This window comes from Erpetoichthys calabaricus, chromosome 5, assembly GCF_900747795.2.
Source record: "Erpetoichthys calabaricus chromosome 5, fErpCal1.3, whole genome shotgun sequence".
Classification (NCBI taxonomy): Eukaryota; Metazoa; Chordata; class Cladistia; order Polypteriformes; family Polypteridae; genus Erpetoichthys; species Erpetoichthys calabaricus.
In genome coordinates this window covers 235,922,523-235,940,902 of record NC_041398.2, presented here as the reverse complement: position 1 = coordinate 235,940,902, position 18,380 = coordinate 235,922,523, and the positions used below count along the sequence as shown (strand labels likewise).

At 40.0% G+C, this 18,380-nt stretch overlaps 1 protein-coding gene across 1 annotated transcript in view; it reads right to left on the bottom strand.

The window, feature by feature from the left end:
- ctso (cathepsin O) overlaps window positions 1–17,546 on the bottom strand; it is a 51,198-nt gene extending 33,652 nt beyond the window's left edge. The window contains exons 1-2 of the mRNA XM_028802668.2: window positions 17,180–17,546; window positions 5,732–5,840 (exon numbers count right to left, since the gene is read on the bottom strand). Coding sequence (XP_028658501.1) covers window positions 5,732–5,840; window positions 17,180–17,434 — 364 coding nt within the window. The 5' untranslated portion in view covers window positions 17,435–17,546. The remainder of the gene's footprint in view (window positions 1–5,731; window positions 5,841–17,179) is intronic.
- Between the last annotated feature and the right edge of the window lie 834 nt (window positions 17,547–18,380).

The window sequence follows — 18,380 nt, the reverse complement described above, 5'->3', positions numbered from 1 at the left end:
GCCCCTTTGCCATCTAGTTGGGGTTTTGCTGGTGTTTTCCCCCCTCTAGTGGGCACTTATTGAAAGTGTTTTGGGATGTGTGGTTTTGGAACTCCCATGGATACGACAGAATGAACCACTAGGAACAATGGGTATTACTCAAAAAAGTATTTTCTAAGTTTTTAGGTAACAATAAAGACACAAATTATAAAGGAATTGTGAGAAATGTTTTAGTTAAGTTTAAGAAATTGTTTTGCAACATGAACCTTAAAGTTCACTTTTTAGATTCACATTTGGAATGTTACCCTGAAAATCTGGAAGCAGTGAGTGAAGAGTAGGGTGAAAGATTTCATCAGGATATCAACGACATGGAAAGAAGGTACCAGGGACGTTGGGATGTCAGTATGACGGAATACTACTGCTTGATAATTCATAATGGATTTGCTATAACTAGGAATCCCAAACCACATATATGCCAAGAACCCTTCTAAAAATGCCCACTAGAGGGGGAAATCCCTTCAGAAACCCCGACTAGATACAAAAAGGGCAATGTAGAATCTTTATCAAATAAAAGAGTTATTATCACAAAAATACTGTAAATGTAGGTACAAGAAACTCTGTAAAGCACACAAAGCAAAAAGGAGTTGTCAGTAAATGGAAACAAGTCCCAAGACACAATCCAATGGCAAAGTTAAAAAACAAAGAAAATATTCAAAAATATACAGTAATATCAAAAAGCATGACCACAGCAAAACACAAGTAAACTCCTCAACTCCCCAGAGAAATGAAAATGAACCACCAGGAATTGTGGAATTGAGACCCTCTGGATATACAGTGGTGTGAAAAACTATTTGCCCCCTTCCTGATTTCTTATTCTTTTGCATGTTTGTCACACAAAATGTTTCTGATCATCAAACACATTTAACCATTAGTCAAATATAACACAAGTAAACACAAAATGCAGTTTGTAAATGGTGGTTTTTATTATTTAGGGAGAAAAAAAAATCCAAACCTACATGGCCCTGTGTGAAAAAGTAATTGCCCCCTGAACCTAATAACTGGTTGGGCCACCCTTAGCAGCAATAACTGCAATCAAGCGTTTGCGATAACTTGCAATGAGTCTTTTACAGCGCTCTGGAGGAATTTTGGCCCACTCATCTTTGCAAAATTGTTGTAATTCAGCTTTATTTGAGGGTTTTCTAGCATGAACCGCCTTTTTAAGGTCATGCCATAGCATCTCAATTGGATTCAGGTCAGGACTTTGACTAGGCCACTCCAAAGTCTTCATTTTGTTTTTCTTCAGCCATTCAGAGGTGGATTTGCTGATGTGTTTTGGGTCATTGTCCTGTTGCAGCACCCAAGATCGCTTCAGCTTGAGTTGACGAACAGATGGCCGGACATTCTCCTTCAGGATTTTTTGGTAGACAGTAGAATTCATGGTTCCATCTATCACAGCAAGCCTTCCAGGTCCTTAAGCAGCAAAACAACCCCAGACCATCACACTACCACCACCATATTTTACTGTTGGTATGATGTTCTTTTTCTGAAATGCTGTGTTCCTTTTACGCCAGATGTAACGGGACATTTGCCTTCCAAAAAGTTCAACTTTTGACTCATCAGTCCACAAGGTATTTTCCCAAAAGTCTTGGCAATCATTGAGATGTTTCTTAGCAAAATTGAGACGAGCCCTAATGTTCTTTTTGCTTAACAGTGGTTTGCGTCTTGGAAATCTGCCATGCAGGCCGTTTTTGCCCAGTCTCTTTCTTATGGTGGAGTCGTGAACACTGACCTTAATTGAGGCAAGTGAGGCCTGCAGTTCTTTAGACGTTGTCCTGGGGTCTTTTGTGACCTCTCGGATGAGTCGTCTCTGCGCTCTTGGGGTAATTTTGGTCGGCCGGCCACTCCTGGGAAGGTTCACCACTGTTCCATGTTTTTGCCATTTGTGGATAATGGCTCTCACTTTGGTTCGCTGGAGTCCCAAAGCTTTAGAAATGGCTTTATAACCTTTACCAGACTGATAGATCTCAATTACTTCTGTTCTCATTTGTTCCTGAATTTCTTTGGATCTTGGCATGATGTCTAGCTTTTGAGGTGCTTTTGGTCTACTTCTCTGTGTCAGGCAGCTCCTATTTAAGTGATTTCTTGATTGAAACAGGTGTGGCAGTAATCAGGCCTGGGGGTGGCTACGGAAATTGAACTCAGGTGTGATACACCACAGTTAGGTTATTTTTTAACAAGGGGGCAATTACTTTTTCACACAGGGCCATGTAGGTTTGGATTTTTTTTCTCCATAAATAATAAACACCATCATTTAAAAACTGCATTTTGTGTTTACTTGTGTTATATTTGACTAATGGTTAAATGTGTTTGATGATCAGAAACATTTTGTGTGACAAACATGCAAAAGAATAAGAAATCAGGAAGGGGGCAAATAGTTTTTCACACCACTGTATAAAGCAGAAGTCAGTTCCTGGTGGTGAGTGGCAGGTAGCCCCCGCCTCTTGGGGGACCACCTATAAAACACAAGGAACATAACCCAGGCAGCTTATACACAAAGAAACTAAACAATACTTAAATTAAAAAATACACAATTTTAAATGTCTAAAATAATTCACAATATTAATCTAAACAAAATGTGCACAAAGAAGACATTTAACAAAGGTTTCGCTGACATATAACAGGATGCACCAGAAAAAGTGGACCAATAACGGGCCACCAAATGCAAAAACTAAGGTGACAAAAACTGGAGAAGTTATACAGTGCAACAGGAAAGTATTGACAGCGCATCACTTTTTCCACATTTTCTTATGTTACAGCCTTATTCCAAAATGGATTAAATTCATGTTCAATCGGATTCAAGTCTGGGCTCTGGCTGGGCCACTCAAGGACATTCACAGAGTTGTCCTGAAGCCACTCCTTTGATATCTTGGCTGTGTGCTTAGAGTCGTTGTCCAGCTGAAAGATGAACCGTCGCCCCAGTCTAAGGTCAAGAGCGCTCTGGAGCAGGTTTTCCTCCAGGATGTCTTTGTACATTGCTGCAGTCATCTTTCCCTTTATCCTGACTAGTCTCCCAGTCCCTGCCGCTGAAAAACATCCCCACAGCATGATGCTGCCACCACCATGCTTCACTGTAGGGATGGTATTGGCCTGGTGATGAGCGGTGCCTGGTTTCCTCCAAACGTGACGCCTGGCATTCACACCAAAGAGTTCAATCTTTGTCCCATCAGACCAGAGAATTTTCTTTCTCATGGTCTGAGAGTCCATCAGGTGCCTTTTGGCAAACTCCAGGCAGGCTGCCATGTGCCTTTTACTAAGGAGTAGCTTCCGTCTGGCCACTCTACCATATAGGCCTGATTGATGGATTGCTGCAGAGATGGTTGTCCTTCTGGAAGGTTCTCCTCTCTCCACAGAGGACCTCTGGAGCTCTGACATAGTGACCATCGGGCTCTTGGTCACCTCCCTGACTAAGGTCCTTCTCGCCTGATCGCTCAGTTTAGATGGCCGGCTAGCTCTAGGAAGAGTCCTGGTGGTTTTGAACTTCTTCCACTTACAGATGATGGCGGCCACTGTGCTCTTTGGAACCTTCAAAGCAGCAGAAATTTTTTTGTAACCTTCCCCAGATTTGTGCCTCAAAACAATCCTGTCTCCGAGGTCTACAGACAATTCCATTGACTTCATGTTTGGTTTGTGCTCTGACATGAACTGTCAACTGTGGGACCTTATATAGACAGGTGTGTGCCTTTCCAAATCATGTCCAATCAAGTGAATTTACCACAGGGGGACTCCAATTAAGCTGCAGAAACATCTCAAGGATGATCAGGGGAAACAGGATGGACCTGAGCTCAATTTTGAGCTTCATGGCAAAGGCTGTGAATACTTATGTACATGTGCTTTCTCAATTCTTTTATTTTTAATAAATTTACAAAAATCTCAAGTAAACTTTTTTCACGTTGTCATTATGGGGTGTTGTGTGTAGAATTCTGAGGAAAACAAATGAATTTAATCCATTTTGGAATAAGGCTGTAGCGTAACAAAATGTGGAAACAGTGATGCGCTGTGAATACTTTCCGGATGCACTGTATATATAACATTGGGTACAAACACATAGAACACTAAACAGATAAATACAGGAGATACATAGCATTAAATAGAATAAAAGACAATAAACCAGAGTAAAAAACTAAACTCAATACTAAAAGAAAAAGCCTGAACAAATAACACACACACACACAAATTATACTGAGCATCTGGACAGAGAGGAAGACTGAAAGAGGGGGCAGAATGTCAGGTCAAGTTAGACGCCTTCCCGGACAGATGAGTTTTCAGTTATTTTTTAAAAGAATGAATGGAGTCAGTTGATCTCATTCATTTCAGGAGGTCATTCCAAAGTCTGGATGCTATACAGCTAAAGAGGCCCTGTCATCATCCAGAGTGCAGGTTAGTGTGGGGCACAACAAAATGGCCAGAATCAGAGGACCTTAGTGGGTAAACAGGAGCAGAGCAAAGGTCACTAATGTAGTCCAGTGTGAGGCAATTTAAAGCTTTGTAGGTTAATAATAGAATTTTATATTCAATCCTGCAAGACACAGGGAGCCAGTGAAGGCGAAGCAGGATTGGTGTAAGGACTCTTGCAGCAGAGTTTTGAATCAACTGGAGCCGTGATACAAGATTAAAAGGGACACCTGCCAGTAGGGAGTTACAGTAATCGATGTGGGATGTGACATAAGCAGGGACAAGTTTCTCAGCATTACAAGAGGAGAGGAATGAGCAAAAATGGGATATGTAATGGTGATGAAAGTGAGAAAGTTTCTTAATGTGGTTTATGTGAGTAGAATAAGAAAAAGACGAATCAAAGATGACACCAAGATTCCTTAGAAGAAGAAGGTTTGATGAGATCACCGTCAACAGTGGCTTGAGAAGGAGCTCATTCTCTTAAGTTGCACTTTAGTGCCAATTTGTAGGAGTTCAGATTTGTTGAAATTTAATTTTAAAGAGTTCTGCTCCATCTAGGTTTTAATTTTTCTGAGGCAAGTTGTGAGCTGAGAAAGCCATGATGAAGTTTCGCTTTTAACATTGAAATAGAGTCGAGTATCATCTGCATAAAAATGATAACCCAGTCCATAGCTACTGTTACACACGTGCATTTCAGAGGCAGCTCGGGGGTCTAACTAAGATTAAATCGCAGGGACAGGGACTAAATGAGTGGACTAACACTACTTCTTCCCCCTTTTTCAGATCCTCTGAAGAGAATAGCCAGACCTAATCTTCCTCTTCCTGTTCCACACCACACCCACAATGACCTAATTTTCGGCAATTACCTCGTTATCCTGCCTCTTTCTTTTTTGGGGGCTATTGCATAACCTTTGTTTTCAGTCTTTCTTTTGTTGGAGACTCAGTCTATGGTGAAAACTCTGCAGAATTACAGTGGTATTTGTTGTTGTTTGCTGTACAATATATGAGGTGGATCCCCCCAAAACTTTTTCTGACTTTGTCTTTCTTTACACTGCGAATGAGGGGAAGCATATAGACACAGAAGAGCAGATGGCTGAGGACAGAGCCCTGAGGAACAAGAACAGTTCAAGAGAAAGAGGAAAGGTTTAGATCTATTTATTTTAAATCTGACTAGAATTTCATAGAACTGCTTTGCACCATCTGCTGAAATAGGTATCAGCCCCCCTCCACACCTAAACTACAGTAGATTAAGTTGTTTTTGAGAATGTTTAATGCTATGATCGATTAAATGATCACTTACCCTTGAATTCTTGTGGTGATAAATCTGAAAACTGGTTTATCCCATACCTTGCTGAGCCATTTCCATCATAAGAAAAGGAATTTAGGTGGCTGTGTCTCTTGAGACTTTCCTAAAATAAAAATAAATACTTTATTAATCCCAAGGGGAAATTCACAATAGGTATATTATATAGGTACAGTAATCCCTCGCTACTTCACGGTTCACTTTTCGCAGATTCACGACTTCGCGGATTTTATATGTAAGCATATCTAAATATATAACGCGGATTTTTCGCTGCTTCGCGGGTTTCTGCGGACAATGGGTCTTTTTACTTCTGGTATTTGCTTCCTCGGTTGGTTTGCCCAGTTGATTTCATACAAGAGATGCTATTGGCGGATGGCTGAGAAGCTACCCAATCAGAGCACGCAGTTAAGTTCCTGTGTGCTGCTGATTGGCTCAGCGACGGAGTGCTGCATTAACCAGGAAGTCTCATCTCACTCATTCACCATTAACGTGCTCTTACTACTGCATTCAGGGGATTATCACCTTCATCGTCATCATTTTTACTGCGCAGCATATTCATCACCATCATCACGTCATATATAGCTACGTGTACTTCGCTATACAGTAAGTGTAAACTTATCTGCCGATTTCATATTGCTTAGCAGTTGTCCCTGTTATTAATAGAGTAAAGGGTGGGTTGTAAACAATACAGGGAGGGTTTAAAAACGTCCAAATACACATTAAATAATTAAATAAATATGGTGTCCCTACTTCGCGGAAATTCAGTTATCGCGGTCGGCCTTGGAACCTATCTCCCGCGATAAGTGAGGGATTACTGTATATAATAGGTATTATTATTTATTTATTTAGCGAATGCCTTCACCTTACAAATCAAGTTGTAATATATACAAGAATGATTAGAAGGTGCAAGCAACAAAAGCAACAGATAATTAAATAAAAACATGAGCAAGAGGGAGTAGAACTACTACATAATTATACCGGTAACTAGACCAAGACCAAAATCTATATCTTAAACTCTTTAACAGTACAACAGCAGCTATCCAGTAGGAAAGAAATGAAATCCATCCATCCATCCATTTTCCAACCCGCTGAATCTGAACACAGGGTCACGGGGGTCTGCTGGAGCCAATCCCAGCCAACAGAGGGCGCAAAGCAGGAACCAATCCCGGGCAGGGTGCCAACCCACTGCAGAGAAATTAAATGGTTCCAAAATATTTAATGAAAAGGTGCATTTTCAAAAGACGTCTAAAGATAAGTAAATTGGGTCCAGTTTGAGTAGACAGAGAGGAGATCATTCCATAGCTTTGAAACAAGAATGGAGAAACGCTGTCCAGTCTAACAAGAAGAGGGATGGTCAGAGGCAGAACAGAGACTTCTCGACAGGACATATGAACAGACCAAAGACTGGAGATATTAAGGAGAGGATCCATTTAGAGAACCATAGGTCAATACATCAGTTGTGAAGTGGATCCTTGCAACAACAGTAAGCCGGTGAAGAGACCAAAGCAAAGGAGTAGTAGGAATGAAACGAGAAACAGAGAACACCAGCTAAGCAACTGCATCCAAGAGGAGCTGGAGTGGTTGGAAAGCAGTTGAAGAACGTCCCACCAAGAGAGAATTGCAATTGTCCAGTCGAGACAGAAAACCAGTGTCTGAACAAGGAGTTTTGTGACATAATTAGTGTGGAATGGTTGAATCTTCTGAATATTACTAAGAAGGAACCAACATGATTGGCCCAATGAAGAAATAAATTAGATGAATGAAAATGAGTCAGGAGTTACACCAAGAATATGGGATGCACACTGGACACCCCAGAAGGTAGTAGGAAAGGAGAGAATGAAAACATTATGAAGAACTGAGGACTTTCAGTAAATGAATTAAGTGTGTCAAGAAATGCGACTATGGCTCCTGTATACCAATGCCAATGAGCCTGTGTAGTGCCTCACTGGGTCTGGGACTGCCAAGTCAGAAGTTTTCTTTTTAAATTTTCTCCTTTTTTAGGCATTCTAGTGTGAGTTCAGACCATATTGTTTGTGGGTGTGTGTATCTATTTTTTATGTATTTATTAATTTAAAACAAGCTTCTTTAGTACTAGGGTGTTGTACCATGTTAGCCATTGTGAATGTAGTGAGAAGCCAAGCAAAATGACACCTTTTACTGGCTAACTAAAAAGATTACAATATGCCAGCTTTCAAGGCAACTCAGGTCGTCTTCTTCAGGCAACAGCTTCTTTAAAAAGCCAAAATATCCCCCTGGGGACAAGTAAAGTTCCATCTCTCTCTATGTAACCTCATAGGCTGATTGTCCACTGTGTGCTCACAAAGTAAAAGGGCTACCTACACCTTTTCAATGTTAATACTCCCGATAGCAGAGTCAAAGATCAGACATAGTATACAGTAATTCACAACTTATGAACTAACAAACTCAAAATTATGCACAGTATCATAAGTAATATCATTACAAAAATACAGTACAGTGGTATGACCGTAATTCGTTCCAAAACTCTGAACATGACCTGATTTGGTATCGACCCAAACGTAATTTCCCCATAAGATTGTATGTAAATACAATTAATCCGTTCCAGACCGTACGAACTGTATGTAAATATATTTTTTTTAAGCACAAAAATAGTTAATTATACAATAGAATGCACAGTGTAATAGTAAACTAAATGTAAAAACATTGAATAACACTGTAAAAACCTTGAACAACAGAGAAAACTAACATTGTAAGAGTGTGCGCTAGACCCTTACGAACCGCTCGCTGTAAACACTTTTTTTATGAGTTTTAAGCACAGGAAAAGGGTGTTGTACCGTGTTAGCCATCTTGCCTGAAGAAGGGGCCTGAGTTGCCTCGAAAGCTTGCATATTGTAATCTTTTTAGTTAGCCAGTAAAAGGTGTCATTTTGCTTGGCTTTTCTCTACAAGCGCAGGAAAAAAAATTTAATGCCACTTCTCTTGCAAAACTTTTCAAACCATCCTCTACTGGATTTAAATTCCTCACCTTCGCTACTCGAAGAAGGAATTTTTTTTTAGCAAATCGCCATGAATCTTCCTGGCTTTCTCACATATGATTGCCCCGCTTACGCTATCCCCTGCAAGTTGCTTCTCGTTCAACCACACTAGCAACACTTTTTCCATATCTTCCAGCACTTGAGGCCTCTGCTTGGTTAACATTGTAACTCCTTTTGCAACATCAGCTGCTTTGTTAGACCCTGTATACGCACACAAAAGAAAATGGAAAATGAAGAATGGCAAATTATTGGCGCGTACGAACGCGCGTAGGGAAACTGGCCACCAGTGTTTTTGTTCGCCACCAGAGTGTGTGGTCGTGAACAGATGCAAAGTTTTGGCAAACTTTTTGATCGTAACCCGATTTGTACGTGTTCGGAAACGTTCGTGACCAGAGGTTCTACTGTATATGGTATATACTGACAAAGAACTCAGACATATTCTGGGTGATTACCCTTGAATCCAAAGCCTTTTCATATTCTGCTGCACAGCCCAAGGCAAGTTACCGGACCAGTTCTGGTGCACCAACTGGAAACAAAGCCTGTGATATAATTATATAAACCTTAGTAGATCGATAGTTATCGGATGGAAATTGTGTGTGTTTATATGTGTATATATTGTGAGACTTCTGAACTCTTTTGAGACCTTCCCCAACGGGACGACTTGCAGAAGTGTGACTGGCGCGTCTATTGAAGGTTGTTTGTCTATTGTCGAGGCAACCGCAGATTCGCAGCACCACAGAAACAACTACAAGCTGACCGCTGCCAAGGCTTGTGTGTAAGGCTTTGGGATAACGCAGTGACTCACACGTCACAATATATATACAGTATATCAGTAACGGCGTACTGCACGATAACATGCAGTGAATACACCTGACTTATAGTTTTCAGCTTCTTTCTTTCTCTGTACGTTTATCATTCGTTTGCTCAGAGGTTGATGCACTTGCTGCTTCCTGAGCAGGTCTTCTTTTCTCCACCCTAGTGGCCCGCTTCTTCTCTTCTTCCATTGCCATCTTTTCACATTAAAACTGATTAACTCAGGTTTTTGTGTTGCAATTACTTAGTACGTTTTTCTTAATTTTTCACTTAAGCGCCTCTTCAATCTGCCTCAAGAATGATTTGAGATACGAAGAGGTAGGGAAAGTGACGGCGAAGGTGGTAGGGATGAGAACGGCGCCCATACACATACGCCACCCTACTGGCTGCTGCCAAGAGTTGATTCTACAATACAATAAAATACAAATAAAAAGAGGAATAACCTTGGAGGTCAATCATCATCCAGAAAGCAGACAGTAGACGTCACGTAGTATATGTGTACCAAATTTTTGGTCAGTAGGTTAAACGGTTTGCGAGCTACAGGGGATTAAAAATCCTGGACAGACAAACGGACAGCCACGGTAGCGTTTTATATGAGAAGAAAGATTTTGATGTATCTATTTGTTTATTAATTTACTTGAAGTGCTTCTGTAAAAAGCCACATTTCCGCCTGGGGAGTTGAAGAAAAAAAAAAAAAGACAAAAACAAATCAGCAAGCCACCCCCCCCGCTTTAAAAAACAGAACACTGTCCTTACAAAAAGTCAAAGAAATATATCACCCTCACCTATTCTGTTTCTCTTCTTGGTACTCAGATGTGACACTTGGTGCCACGGCCCACCTGCCAAGTTGTTTTGCCTGCCTAAGGTAAAGTCATCCGTGATGGAGGATCACAAGAATCATCGGGTAGAGGGGTCCTTTAATTGGATTGGCAGGCCCAGCGCTGACTCAGCTGTGAACTGGCCAAGTAGGGGAGGAAGCTTGATAGCTGAGGTCTTCAGAACTCTAAATAAATCCAAATCATATCATGGGATATCATCTATTGTTAAATTCTGGTCCATACTTGTAAAATTTTTATTTTTATACTGTATTGAGGATTTGTTCTGTTCTGTGTATTGTATTGTATTGACCCCCTACTCTTTGACACCCACTGCATGCCCATCCTACGTGGAAAGGGGTCTCTCTTTGAACTGCCTTTCCCAGAGTTTCTTCCATTTTTTCCCTACAAGGGTTTTTTTGGGAGTTTTTCCTTGTCTTCTTAGATAGTCAAGGCTGGGGGGCTGTCAAGAGGCAGGGCCTGTTAAAGCCCATTGCGGCACTTCTTGTGTGATTTTGGGCTATACAAAAATAAATGGTAGGGTATTGTATTGTATCAAAGCAAAGAATTAAATTCATTTATGCTAAATGAAATAAACACGTAAAAAGAAAAAACAATGAAAAATAACAATATACAATTACAATAACATTATGTGTATATGATCATAAAAGTACTAAACTGTACAATAAAGGGACAAAATCGAGGGGAGTTAGCAAGTTAAAAAAAAGAAGTTTTAAGTCTGGACGTAAAGATGGGAGATTGGTGGTCTGGTGACTTTGGCTCTGCCAGATCTCTTCCTATTAGAGTTCCTTTCAGTTTCCAGTTGCCTGACACCACTGGACTCACGGACACTTTTATTTTCATTTTTAATTTCTCTAAGCGAAAGGCCTACCCTTCTACAGGCAATAATGCTCCGTCTCATTTCATTTGTTAATTGCCGTTTTATTACCATTATCACTGGAATATTGTCCAAGTCGTACTTCAGAGGGTGTAGTAACACAGTGCGTTCCAACTCTGCTTTAAGACACATGGAGGGTTTTTAAGTAATCAACAGAAGTTGGGACACCTGTGCAAACTTTAACTTGCAAGCTTCATTTCCTTTAGTTGCTGCAAAACATCTGTAGGTTGTAACCTATTAGTTGTTCCCTGAAGAAGGCCCATTTCTAATATTTTGAAATTTCTTTTTTATTTCACTTTTTGCTAACCTAAACTTTAAATTTAAACCTCTGGCAGTTTATTGCTTACCTTTTCAACATTTTAGGTCACTGATTTTATTTCAGCTGATTAAATTTGAAGAAAAAACTGAAAAAACTGAGAATTTTTTCACAGGTGTTACACACACACATATATATATATATATATATATATATATATCTTTCTTATAATAAAAAATCCTGTGATGAGACTTTTTGGAAGATTTTTTCAAGTCCCACGATTCGAGACTTTGGCCATAAGTTGTTTTCAATTCACTCCCTCATCTCAACCATAGAAAGCATTGCACATGGTACTCTCACCTCTCATTTGTGTGAATGCTTTTAACAGACACAGTTCTTGCTCTGATAAGAGAATACATTTCATCACGAAAGGGTTATCAATAGTAAAAATGAGTACACGGGCAATCCTAGCACGAGAAACGATGAAGTCAAACGAATTAACACCAAAAATGTCAATCGGTTACACGGCAAATTGGTTAAATAAATGCGTATCAGTTGACTATACTGAAACAGCTCACTGGTCAACAAGCATTTTGCTACTGGGATTCTTTCACTTGTACTTTAACACATTTCACTTGCTGACTCCAAATCTGAAAACCGTTTTCGTCCAGCACGTCCCGTTTTTTAGTTATGATGTTCTACGTTTTGGACAACTAGGGTGACTGGACAGTAAAGGCAATGCATTTCAGCATTTAAGAAATAAGTTTGGACTTGAGAAAAGTGACGCCAAAATTAAGGAAGGTGTTTCATGAACCGATGCTTGACGATGAGTTCAAAAGGAAACTGAAGCCCACTGAATCAGCACCCTCATTCGTGCAATCTCAGAGCAGAGAATTATACTGAGCTTGTGGAGAACCTGCTGAAAGTATATTAGCTTACGGGAGCCAGAATGTCACTGAAGATGCATTTTTTACATTCTCATCTTGATTTTTTTCCATCAAATGTAAGCAATGTCAGAGATGAGTATGGGGAAAGATTTCATCAAGATATAAAGGTGATGGAAAACTGATATCGGGGAAATTCACTCCAAGCATGATGAGTGACTGCTGTTGGTTCTTGCAAAGAGAGACGGATGTGCAGTACAAGCGCAAAAGCGAGTGCCTCCAACATTTTTGGGCACACTGACCTCACTTTTATATTGAGGTAAATTGACATAAATATGCTATAACGTGTCTCTGGTATCGTCTTCTAGTTTGTTTTCAGAATAAACACATCAAAACAATTTTGGTGGGACAGAGTCCAAACTCCAGATATCGTGTTGATATATTATATTGATATTCAAAAGTGTCAAAACGTTAATGGTGTGTATTTCAAAAACCTGACATGCTAGCTTAATGAAATGAGTGTAAAAAACTTAATAAAGAGCTCTGAAGTTCCCAGAAGCAAACAAAAAATATTTTTTTGTAGACCAGTGAGTTGGTGGAGATGGTGCGGAAGATGAAAACATCAACTTACAATATCACGAAGGATATCTACAACCGTTAACACTGTCCAGTCTTCCACCACACGAACTACTGTAGAAAGAAGGATGTATTGAAGAAAGGTAATGTAGTACATCTTCAAGGGACAACATTAGACAACAAAAGAGACCTTGATATGCCATTAGTATTAAAACGTTTACAGTTTCCCGTTAGATTAGCTTTGGCAAAGACAATTTACAAATCTCAGTGCCAAACATTCAAAAAAGTCATTTCATTTAATAGAGAGAAAGAAACAAAATTCAGTCACGGGCAGTTATACGTTGCATTGTTACAATGAAAGTCCAAACACAGAATCACAAGTCAATGCGATATTAATGGAAATTTAATTCAAAAAATTGTTTTTACTGAAGTTTTATAGTAAGAGTGTAAGTTTAAAAAGTTTTTGGATGTTAATTTCAAAGCCAAACTGAACAAAATTGTATTACACGACGAATAACTTGAATGCAACATGAAGCATAATTTACATTCAAATTATTATATTTTACTATTTTTTAATATGGTGAATTTTTCACTGTAATGTAAAATAGTAAATTGTACGTCCGCATCCCCATACATGAGCTGCAGAACCGCAAAGAGGCTAGAGCATAGAGTAGGCACGGGGGTTGGCGAGCGAAGTGAGCAGAGGGCAAAGCCCCCTAGTATACAGTTGATTTATTTCAGTAATTCCATTCAAAAAGTGAAACTTGTATATTAGATTCATTCATTACACACAGACTGATGTATTTCAAATGTTTATTTCTTTTAATGTTGATGATTATAACTGACAACTAATGAAAGTCCCAAATTCAGTATTGCGGAAAATTAGAATATCAATTAAGACCAATGCAAAAAAAGGATTTTTAGAAATGTGTGCCAACTGAAAGGTATGAACATGAAAAGTATGAGCATGTACAGCACTCAATATTTAGTTGGGGCTCCTTTGGCCTGGATTACTGCAGCAATGCGGCGTGGCATGGAGTCGATCAGTCTGTGGCACTGCTCAGGTGTTATGAGAGCCCATGTTGCTCTGATCGTGGCCTTCAGCTCTTCTGAATTGTTGGGTCTGGCGTATTGCATCTTCCTCTTCACAATACCCCATAGATTTTCTATGGGGTTAAGGTCAGGCGAGTTTGCTGGCCAATCAAGTACAGGGATACCATGGTCCTTAAACCAGGTACTGGTAGCTTTGGCACTGTGTGCAGGTGCCAGGTCCTGTTGGAAAATGAAATCTGCATCTCCATAAAGTTTGTCAGCAGCAGGAAGCATGAAGTGTTCTAAAACTTCCTGGTAGACGGCTGCGTTGACCTTGGACCTCAGAAAACACAATGGACGAACACCAGCAGATGACATGGCACCCCAAACCATCACTGACTGTGGAAACTTTACACTGGACCTCACGCAACGTGGATTCTGTGCCTCTCCTCTCTTCCTCCATACTCTGGGACCTTGATTTCCAAAGGAAATGCAAAATTTGCTTTCATCAGAGAACATAACTTTGGACCACTCAGCAGCAGTCCAAAGGCGAGACGCTTCTGACGCTGTCTCTTGTTCAAGAGTGGCTTGCTTGACATAAGGAATGCGACAGCTGAAACCCATGTCTTGCATACGTCTGTGTGTGGTGGTTCTTGAAGCACTGACTCCAGCTGCAGTCCACTCTTTGTGAATCTCCCCCACATTTTTGAATGGGTTTTGTTTCACAATCCTCTCCAGGGTGCGGTTATCCCTATTGCTTGTACACTTTTTTCTACCACATCTTGTCCTTCCCTTCGCCTCTCTATTAATGTGCTTGGACACAGAGCTCTGTGAACTGCCAGCCTCTTTAGCAATGACCTTTTGTGTCTTGCCCTCCTTGTGCAAGGTGTCAATGGTCGTCTTTTGGACAACTGTCAAGTCAGCAGTCTTCCCCTGATTGTGTAGCCTACAGAACTCGACTGAGAGACCATTTAAAGGCTTTTGCAGGTGTTTTGAGTTAATTAGCTGATTAGAGTGTGGCACCAGGTGTCTTTAATATTGAACCTTTTCACAATATTCTAATTTTCAGAGATACTGAATTTGGGACTTTCATTAGTTGTCAGTTATAATCATCAACATTAAAAGAAATAAACATTTGAAATACATCAGTCTGTGTGTAATGAATCAATCTAATATACAAGTTTCACTTTTTGAATGGAATTACTGAAATAAATCAACTTTGTCATGATATTCTAATTTTATGACCAGCACCTGTACATACCCAGAGAAGCGTGTGTGCAAGTAAAATTACTAATACATACAAGCTTTCGAGGCAACTCAGGTATTACATCTTACCTGAAGAAGGGGCCTGAGTTGCCTGAAAAGCTTGCACATTGTAATCTTTCTAGTTAGCCAATAAAAGGTGTCAATTTGCTTAACTTCTCACCACATCCATAATGGTTAACACGCTACAACACCCTAGTACTAATATGTACAGTACAAGAAAGAACAAAATGAAAACAGACAGTATAGACAGCCTTTATCCTGGGGAATGATTAAACAGTGCTGGGATAGCATTCATAAAACAGTTAAAGCGGCCAAGTACCAGGAGGCGAGAGTCAGGCGAGGGCATTAAGCGCATGTTGAAGGTCAATTAACAGCTGCTGCCCTCCAGGGAAGGAAATCCGTAGCCTCGCTGGAAAAACCAGTGAATGCTCAGTGAATAATATTAAAGTTTAATGAACTTACTATATATAAATCTTTCATAGGAAATACCACTCTAAACATGTTGAGGCAATGTTTTGTGCTCTGATATGAACAACTTTATTTTAAAATGAAATAACTCAAGATAGTGTCCATCCATCCATTATCCAACCCGCTATATCCTAACTACAGGGTCACGGTGGTCTGCTGGAGCCAACCCCAGCCAACACAGGGCGCAAGGCAGGAAACAAACCCCAAGCAGGGTACCAGCCCACCGCAGGTTGCACACACACACGGAACAATTTAGAATCGCGTCTTTGGACTGTGGGAGGAAACCGGAGTACCCGGAGGAAACCCACGCAGACACGGAGAGAACATGCAAACTCCACGCAGGGAGGAGCCGGGAAGTGAACTCGGGTCTCCTAACTGCAAGGCAGCAGCGCTACCCACTGCGCCACCGTGCAGCTACTCAAGATAGTTTTTATTTCAAAATATATTTTTCAATAAAAGTTTCATTCACATTCCAAAATTTTTTTAAAAAGCAACAGTAACCATTTAAGTAGTAAAGACTTTTTGGATCTGTACTGCGTTTAATGCTGAGTTGCCATAATAAATGGCAATTATTTACAGTGCCCTCCACTGCATTCAGCCCTGCAAGCAGGTCCTCCAACTTACAGGGAAATCTTGGGGGTTGCTGGCAGGATTGGCACCACTGCAAAAAAAAAAAAGAAAAAGAAAAAGAAAACCTCACACTGTTCCAGTGCACAGTGTTCCCGCTGCACTTGGTTCCCAGTACAGGTGGTTCGTGGTGTGGTGGATGCAGCAACGCGCCATCAGCGCACAATCCCAACTTCTCCTCTCTTCCTCGCCATAATGTTTGGGTCATTTTTTTTTTAAATTTACCCCTTTGCTCCACAGTTTAAAATTATAAATCACACAATTCAGACATGATCAAACTACACATTGAGGGGTTTCGTTTTGCGGTCTCACCATGTAGAAATGACATTTTCTCTACATGGTCCCTCCACTTTCCTTGTCAGTGACAAACTTTTTTCTAAGGATCTTCTCCCTAACACATAATCTCTCCCACAACATAAACCACTCCTTGAAAACATTTCCCAGCCCTTTTGGCTATAGCACTGTCCATATCCCCACTTCACATTTTAATTTCAAACCTACATTACAATTTTCTCCCATAAAACTTCTCCCCCATTGTAAGCCCTGATCTGACAACCCTGTACAGAATCAAGCAACCGAAACTGATAAGAATCATTTACATAACACCGCCCTTTTCCTTAATTTGAATAGATACCACCCGCCCCGGCAAAAATTCCCTTTCTTTTTAAATCAAACTCTCGAATAGTAAAGCCCGCTTTCATTTTTGATTGTGTTACTTCCAGTTATGTTTAACTGATGTTAGTTACCTTACCGGCGGCCGAGTTCAGAAATTTCCTGGTGTAGTTTGTTCAACGTACCTGAAATGCTTTTAACCTGCGTGAAAACTGATTCGTTTCCGGCTCGTAACTACGATTGTAGCGTTCCTGAAACGTGTTGTATGCATCATCCGATTCCGTAGCGAGAGAAGAAAGGGGATGAACAGGCTGCTGATCGACTTTGATCGGCTCCGGTATTGGGGCAACCAGTGTAGCACAAAGCAGTGCCAGTGCCAGTGCCAGCGCCCCATTAGTCGTGAGTGTCGAACGAGCAGTCCATCTTAATAGAGCGCTCATAGTGTCATATTTATATGAATATATGTCAAGACAGAAATGCAAAAGTGCTCACGACTGCTCACTGCCATTCACGTACTCGATCACGTGAAGACTTTCAGTTCCTTTTTGTGCTTAATTTACATCCGGGAGCTTCACTTTCAATATTGTGCCTTGTCGCGTCCGCCGCTGTGCGACAGCTGAAAGGAAAAGCGAGCTTGCTAGTATGTCCGCGTCAGTACATATTACAACAATACAAATGCGTTCAAACATAGATGACTGGTATTGAGGAAATAAAAAACAACAATAATGCTCTTGCGGTGGAAATCATTAAGTAATATTTGAAAGCTTTAAGAACTTAGGAGCTTTGCAGTTTTTAATTAACTCAATAGACTTTACATATACATACAGTCAGTAATAAGGAAAAGGCTTAATAAGGCGCTACATCTGATCGATTTACATTGGCCAGTGAAGTATCCCCCAAATAATATTTAAAAATTGATCAGAAATAAAATAGTATAATCAATAAATGTGTTCTCAAAAAAGAAAATAGTACCCTTAAATTCGAAATAAATAATAAACCCAATTTCTGTGCAACCCAAGTAGACATTTCTTTTTATAGGTTTCTGGAGTCAGGATATTGAACAAAACAGGTGTTGGACTGGTTATTAATTTTAAAATGTGCAACTAATATTTACGTCTGTAAACATTTTACTTATAAGGTCATTGTCATAGCTTTCTTTTAAATAAATTTTACAAACTTTGCAAGGGGTTTGATGTATGTATATATATATATATATATATATATATATATATATATATATATATATATATATATATATATATATATATATACATATATATATATATATATATATATATATCTGCGGTTGGTTGGCACCCTGACTAGGATTGGTTCCCTGCCTTGTGCCCTGTGTTGGCTGGGATTGGCTCCAGCAGACCCCCGTGA